Source organism: Eulemur rufifrons, chromosome 29 (assembly GCF_041146395.1).
Source record: "Eulemur rufifrons isolate Redbay chromosome 29, OSU_ERuf_1, whole genome shotgun sequence".
In the NCBI taxonomy this organism is placed as follows: Eukaryota; Metazoa; Chordata; class Mammalia; order Primates; family Lemuridae; genus Eulemur; species Eulemur rufifrons.
In genome coordinates, this window is record NC_091011.1 from 2,514,626 (window position 1) to 2,522,412 (window position 7,787).

Below are 7,787 nucleotides of genomic sequence, written 5' to 3' on the forward strand. Positions count from 1 at the left end.
TCACTTTGATCAACACTGTATTCATACAAAAGTCTGTACAGAAAGGAGAAACACGCCCCTCCCTGGGCCGCAGGAAACAAAAACTCTTATGAGAAATCCACCAGCCAAACAAACGGAGTCCACTTGTCAGACATTTACCCAGCGAGCTGCTAGCAGCGAGCAGGCGCCGCGCAAGGGCGCACGGGGCTCCCGCTGCGAACGCGAATAGGGTGAGGCCGGCTGGGTGGAGTTCCGGGACGTAGCCGGGCAAGCGCAGGGCGGAGGCCACGCCCAAACGCTAACAAAAGCCGCCGCCGGAACCGCAAGCCTCTGCGGGCGTCTTCCGGGAAGCAAGGCCGAGGCGCACGTCGCGCTGAGCCTGCGCACTGAGGTCTTCGCGTAAAGAACCAATTGGACGGGCGGAGTGGGCGGGCTATTGCCAGAGCCCCGTTTTCCGGTTCCGGTGGGCATCAGTCAGTCTGTTCCTGTGCTACGTGTCTTTGGCATCTTAGGTGGCAGCTGGACAGGTGAGGGTCTTCTGCGGGTGGGCACGGGCAAACGGGGCGGCCAGGCCCTTGTGACTCGCGGAGGCCGTCTCCCCGGGCGGCTTTCGCGGGGCGGTCGGTGGCAGAGACCCTTCGCTCAGGTCCGAGGCCAGGGTCCGGCCCCTCCGGTCTCCGACTACGTATCGGCACGGCCTCTGATGGAAGAAAGACCCAGGCGGGGCCGCAGTCACCCGAGGGAGAGGGCATCGACGGCCCGTGTGGTCCTTCAGGGCTTAGCGTCCTGGCTGGGGTTCGCCTTTCTCCTGCTTGTCGTCCTCTGCCCCTCCGTGTGGACTCTTACGCTCTGGGGCTTCCAGTGTCTTCTGTGCTGTAGTCACAGACGGTGGCCTGCCACCGGGATCCCTTCGGGGTTGGCTTTGAGGGTGTCTGTGTGTGGAGTCCTGTCTTGAAAGAGCTGTATTCAGCCTTGGGCTTGCCAGCACTCTCGCGGTGTAAAGTGAGAGGATTGGCCTTGATTCCAGATCAAGAGATCATTGGATGTCTTTTCCTGACATTGAGTGCAGTATTTTGGATAATGTGCATTTTTTTCCTGAAGAAGGAGTCCTTAGCTTTCATTGTGACTTTTACAATTACGAAAAGTTTTACTCCTTTGGGTTTCAAGAAGAAAATTAAGTGAAATACTGAGAGAACAGGCATTCATTCCTGTGTTTTTGTCCCGGGATGTTACAGAATTGTAGTGATCTGAACCACCATCTGGCCACTATTCTAAGCACTGGAAATAGAGTAAAATACAAATAATACTCTGGCCTCATTACTTATACCAATGGCTCTCAAAACAGATTGGATGACAATTCTGTTGGATAATAGATTCCTCAAAAGAACCTGTATGATAACCTGTTTACTTAACAGATGTGTTCAAACCTAACAGTCTGGAGTTGAGCTAATAACTTCTAAGAATCTGGATCTTGCGTTAGCCAATTTTTGTGGTTTTTGAAAATTTCATCTATGTCTTTATCAATCCCACACAGTACACTGTTCTCAAAATGTGTTGTATGGGCATGTTTTGGAACACTCAGGTTAAAATCCACATTTGCCTCTATTCTAGGCTTTTGCAGCAGCACAGTTGGCATTCACTGTAGTTACACTGTACATTTCACTGTACATTCACTAATATCTGGATAGTTTAAAATACAGGAAACAATTGTATCCCAACATTGTTGGTTTCTTATCAGGAACAGTGAAAGGACTGCAGAGTGAGTAAGGCATGGATGTATTGTCAATTGTTTAACCTTTTAACAGAGATTGCCCTTTTATATTAAGAATGTGTGATTCTTTGTTAATGAGGATAATATGCGTAAGATCTGTGCTTTTCTTATTGCCTTTGATCTGATGCTTTACTGGAATTTACAAAAATAATGTTAATTTAGGCTTTGGAGTTTTTGTTTTATTTTGTTTTGTTTCATGAGATGAAATTGACCTATGTCAGGCATGAATTCATGGCCAGTCTCATTTACATCTTGATATGACTGAGCAAGTCCTTGTTATATGTTAATTAATACCAGTGAATATTTTTTTCCTTTTTTGTTTTTTTAAATAGGCCGTCATGGATCAGGTAATGCAGTTTGTTGAGCCAAGTCGGCAGTTTGTAAAGGACTCGATTCGGCTGGTTAAAAGATGCACCAAACCTGATAGAAAAGGTAATAGCTTGAACATGAGAGAAAAAATTAAATGTTAGCATTTTCTGAGTTTTTTATTTAATTAACATCTTCTTGATTAATAACTGTTGCATTACATTCATCAACATTTTTATTGGTTTATTTTGCTTCATTACTTTTTTAAAATTGTCATTTCTTCCTAAATTTTATATACTCTTTGTTGTCTAAATTTTTCTGTTTTACAGATTTCCAAATGGCATAAGATTATTTATTTCAGCCTTATTGTCTATGTTAGATTTGAGTTAGTCATATTTTATCATTTTAGAGTTTTTAGTATATTGCATATTTCTACTTTGGGAAATCTTTAGAGTCTTCCCTGCTCTGCTCCCTCCCCAGCGAACAAAACTTTAACGTGATACCAGTTAATATAGTTGTTGCCAACCTAGAAAGTTTATTTTGTTATATCACATGATTCATGTGTTAAAAGGTACACCAGAATTTGTATACTTTTATTATTCATTGACGGAGTCAGGAATATAATAGAGAATATATGTAATATGTAACTAAATATGAATAAATGTAATAGAGAATAGTCCTTGCTCTTACGGAACTTAGAATCTATCAGGGAAGACCATCATAAATAAATGATTGCAATTATATTTTTAGTTACTGCTGTGGTAAGTATTATGGAAGGTAACTAGAAGGAAGTTTGACAGCACTTAATAGGAGGACTAACCATGTCAGGAAGTCAGGCAAAGCTTCCCTGAGGAAATAACATAAAACCGAAACATTATCAGGCTCTGAAGTCTTTTTATAAAATTGCGCTTAACCCAATTTGACTTTTTAAGCCTTATTTTTGTCTTCATCATAATATTAATGACACTGGATCCATTGTTTATAATGTACCAAAAAAGTATGTTTCTGCTTTTATTATATGTAACAATAAAAATTACATTGCATTAAATAATTTTTAAGAGAAATATTTACATATTCCTTCTATTCATGATCTTTTTTTTTTTTAAATTCTGGTTTTTTGCTAAGAAGATCAAACGTTTCCAGTGCTTATTGATGAATTCACTAACACAGACATACACTGTTACTTCTGTGTTTCCTTAAATATCAATAAAATATGGAAATTTCAAAACCTAACAAGTTGTTTACTATCAGTAGTTCACTTTTTCTTTTTTAAAAAAGTATATATCTACTTATCAGGAGAAATGTATGCCAGTCAGTTTGTTTATGTTACTGATGGTTTTTTCCCCATACTTTCAGTGACAGTATAAAAAAAATAATGTGAGTTTCTGTTTTTAAATGCAGAATTCCAGAAGATTGCCATGGCAACAGCAATAGGATTTGCTATAATGGGATTCATTGGCTTCTTTGTGAAATTGATCCATATCCCTATTAATAACATCATTGTGTAAGTAAACTTTGTGAAATGGACTGTTACCTAAGATTGAATGAAACTTGAAACCATGTGAGTTGACAGTTAGCCTGCTATTCCATTACTACACAGATATGTCTCTTGACTTTTTAGTGCTGTTCAAGTCTACTGATATGTTTTGAGTACCTACTAATTCAAAGTGCTTTTAGATCTTTACAGCAACTCTGTGAGCTAGGCACTATTTTCTATAATAAATAAAATTTTACAGGGTCAAGAAAGTATTAATAATTTAAAGGCACTCAATATGTCACAAAGGAAATATTCAATGACAGACCCAATATTCAAATCCAAGACCTCCTTATGCTGCATCTTATTGATTTTTAAGGTGTAAAGGAAATGCTCCCCATTTAAGAATCACTTTTGTGGTAGAGTTCTGTCTCTGGATCAGATCGTGTAGATTCACATCCTTTTTCTTGTCAGTGGCTGTCGTGGCCATGAGCAATTTGCTTAGCTTCTCTGTGCCCACTTTATTCAATGGGGATAATAGTTCTTATTTGGATTATGACTGAAGTCATGTAAAGCCCTAAAAATAAATTTGGGTAAGAACTTAAGTGGAAGTTGTTATTGTAATGAGCCATTGATACTGATATGAAGATATCATAACCTTTAAGTATGTTAGAGAGGAGAAGAAAAGTCTGAGAACATTGAGATCACTTTATTCTTTTCCAAATACTTTTGCTTTTTTAAATTCATTACAAATTACTGGGATACCTTATGGCATTGAGCAGTTAGAGTACAGTCGGGTAATTCAGTTTAGTATAAAGACTTGGTATGAGTTTCGGAAAATTTACACTGATTTTGTATTCATTTAATCTCTCAGCCTCATCTGCCATTTGGAGGTAGTAATATCTATTAGGCTTATTTTAGGGAATGGTAAAGTTTGAAGCGATGATTTTAAAAAAGCTTTCTAAACTATAAATCTCTTAAATAGTAGGCATTTTATCACTGATACTGGTGAAGCTTGTCTTTTCAATGACAAGTGACTGAATGCATATTGTCAGGAATTTCATAAGTAGGTTACCATAGTTACTATATTAAGCAGAAATGCCACAAAGTGATATTTTAGGATCATGAAGAGTTAGAGCTGGATAGGACTCAGTCATTCAGAATTCTTTTGTCAGTTCAGGAATTCTTTTATTTTACTAGTGAGAAGTGCCAACTGTGGAATTGTGGAATTGTATTTAGGAAACCCGAGACTGTCTCTGGGCTCCAGTTACCGAATCTGTGGAAAGAAGGGGTGGCTTAGTCTCTGTCAGGTCCCTTCTTCTTCATAGTCTGTGCTTCTGCTCTTCTTTCCCATTCCTTCATGGACAGGTTTAATGGATATGAAGTGTTTCTTTAAATTGGTATGAAATTAGTTTCCTGTGATAATCACCCTTCATTGTTCTCAGTTTTACCCTCCAGATCAAAATGTAAGCCTGTCTTTTCCATTTTTTTGATATACAAGTATCTTTCAAATTTTTTCCCCAGCCTTCACTTAGCACTATATTTTTGTCTCCCTTGCCAGACATCACTGTCTGCCTTCAGTCATACTTAGATATACCTGTCTTTCACATTAGATTTTGAGTTCTGAGGCAAACCTGTTTGATTATTTATATCATGTGTATCTCCTATAGAACCTAGTCCACTTCCCTTAAAAGCATCCCTTAAAAGCAATAAGTGTTTGTTTAATTAAGTGAACATCTTACAGTCCTTTGCCTTTTTCTAATGGTGATCAGGGTAATAATAGCTAACATTTACTGGGAGCTTTTCTATGTGCTGGGAACTGTTCTTGCTGTATGTGAGTCAAGTCATTTAACCCTCATGAAGAAACTGAGTCACAGAGAGATTAAGTGATTTACTCAAGTTGCGCAGCTAGTAAGTGATAGAGCAGCATATAAAACCTTTTGGAAACTAGTTGCGTAGAAAACTATTCTTCTAGTTAAAAAATTGTTTCAGTATTTGAGTTGAAAAGTCTATCTTTAGATATTTTTTACCTTAAAGGCCAATTAAAACATTTTGTGAGAAAGGCTACGGAAAATTTACCCTTTTCATGTTACGCCATGACAGCCATAAAACAAAGAAATCTTTTTTTCCCTACTTGAAAGAGCACAAATCACTGTTTAAATCATTTTGAGATAATAGCAAGGGAAATATAACCACAGGCTTCTTTTTCATTAGATTGAATTGTTATCACATTTTTTTCTTATGATGATTTTTTTTCTTTTTTTCTTTACAATTATAGCAGTCAAAGTTAATATCCACAGCATCATAATTTAAAGGAGTTATGCATTTGCTGTGTTTAATTACAACAATATTATTTAATAACATAAGCACTTAAAAGACTTAGCATTAAAGTATATATTCAGGAATAATTTTATAATTTTCATCTAGTATTGGCATTATTTTTGTTTAACATTGTAGTATTAAAATACATATCTGACTATACAATTTTAGTGTTTATGCTTTTCAAACTTAGAAGTTCTTCTGTGGAAAAAGTAGTTTTTGTTTTTATGATTAAACCAGGTTTTTGAATGACTATATTAAGATATATTGGTTGAGAATCATTGTGCTTGTGTACAGTCTTTATTTTCAACTGGTTTGTTGACTGTATATGAAATTGAAAAGCTTCTCTACCATCCTGTCATGTAATTCATATTTTTTTGTCTATGTTCAGAGAGACATTATGCCAGACTGTTCCAAAATGGCATTTCCCAAATGAGCATTGTGAATTTTAAAATACACCTGGTTCAGTAGCCACATCATCTCTAAGGACCTTTTCAGTTCCAAGATTTTAAAGTTCAATGTGCCTTTCATTTATGCTATCTTGGGATAAAGTTAGGTGATTCTCAAATAATTATCTTGAGTCCTTAAAATTATATCATATTGCATTTCAAATAATTATGAAAATCTTATAAATGCTCAGAAATGACCATTTTTCTTTCTTTTACAGTGGTGGCTGAATACGTTTTGGAAGAGTGTTTTCCATCTTAGGGATTGGTGAACAAGTGAGGGTTTGAGAAGCTCATGGAGTAAACATTTGCCTATAGAGTTTGTGTTTTTTTCTTCCAAGGTGTTTTCTATTTCTAAATTAAAATAATTTTGAAGTAAACATCTCTTTTTTTTCCATCATAGATATAAATATCACATTTTCATGATAGGAAATAATAGATTCTTTCCTTATTTCTTTGAGTGTTTTGGTTTATAGGAGAAATTAAAGGGCCTGGTGAAATATTACACTTTCTGAGTACTCTTGTATCTTAGTCTGTTTGTGTTGCTATAACAAATATCTGACACTGGGTAATTTATAAGTAATAGAAATTTATTTCTCACAGTTTTGGAGTTTGGGAAGTCCAAGATCAAGGCACCAGCAGGTTTGGTGTCTGGTGAGGGCCGGACTCTTTGCTTCTAAGATGGTGCCTTAAATGCTGTGTGTTCACATGGTGAAAGAGACGGAAGGGCAAAAAGGGCCAATGGCAAACCCTGTGTGAAGCCTCTTTTATAAGGGTCTTAATCTGTCCAGGCGTGGTGGCTCACACCGGTAACCCCAGCACTTTTGGGAGGCCAAAGTGGGAGGATCACTGGAACCCAGGAGTTTGAGACCAGATGGGGCAACATGACAAGACCCCACCTTTACAAAAAATTTAAAAATTAACCAGGCTTGCTGGTGCATGCCTATAGTTCTAGCTACTTGGGAGACTGTGGCAGAAGTATCACTTGAGCTCAGGAGTTTGAGGTTGCAGTGAGCTATGATTGCTCCACTGTACTCCAGCCCAGGCGACTGCGAAACCCTGTTTCAATCAATCTGTATATACACATCTATATGTAGAGAGAAATTCTTAGTCTCATTCACAAGGGAGGAGCCCTCAAGACCTAGTCACTTCCTAAAGGCCCCATCTCTTAGTACTATTATATTGGAGATCAAACTTAAATGTGAATTTTTGAGAGCTATAAACATTCAAATTATAGTATCTTTTTTTTTTTAACAATTTTTTTTTTTTTTTTTTTTTTTTTTTTTGAGACAGAGTCTCACTCTGTTGCCTGGACTAGAGTGCCATGGTGTCAGCCTAGCTCACGGCAACCTCAAGCTCCTGGGCTCAAGCGATCCTCCTGCCTCAGCCTCCCAAGTAGCTGTGATTACAGGCATGTGCCATCATGCCCAGCTATTTTTTTTTCTATATATTTTTAGTTGCCCAGCTAATTTATTTCTATTTTTTTAGTAGA

The 7,787-nt window shown here is 37.4% G+C and overlaps 1 protein-coding gene across 2 annotated transcripts; it reads left to right on the forward strand.

The window, feature by feature from the left end:
- Window positions 1–341: 341 nt before the first annotated feature.
- Window positions 342–6,676, forward strand: SEC61G (SEC61 translocon subunit gamma). Of its 2 annotated transcripts, XM_069462080.1 has the most exons (4): window positions 342–506; window positions 2,083–2,182; window positions 3,458–3,560; window positions 6,517–6,676. In XM_069462080.1, exons 2-4 carry the CDS (start codon window positions 2,089–2,091, stop codon window positions 6,524–6,526), a joined length of 207 nt encoding a protein of 68 aa, XP_069318181.1. In that variant the 5' UTR covers window positions 342–506; window positions 2,083–2,088; the 3' UTR covers window positions 6,527–6,676. The 2 variants fall into 2 exon arrangements, with proteins under 2 accessions (XP_069318181.1, XP_069318182.1); XM_069462081.1 differs by lacking the exon at window positions 342–506 and having other exon boundaries at window positions 2,082–2,182.
- The last annotated feature ends 1,111 nt before the right edge of the window (window positions 6,677–7,787 follow it).

Excerpts from the sequence above, each read along its gene's own strand:
- SEC61G (XM_069462080.1), top strand. The coding sequence starts at position 2,089 with ATGGATCAGGTAATGCAGTTTGTTGAGCCAAGTCGGCAGTTTGTAAAG. Across the intron at positions 2,183-3,457 it reads CACCAAACCTGATAGAAAAG|AATTCCAGAAGATTGCCATG; the intron begins GTAATAGCTTGA and ends TTTTAAATGCAG.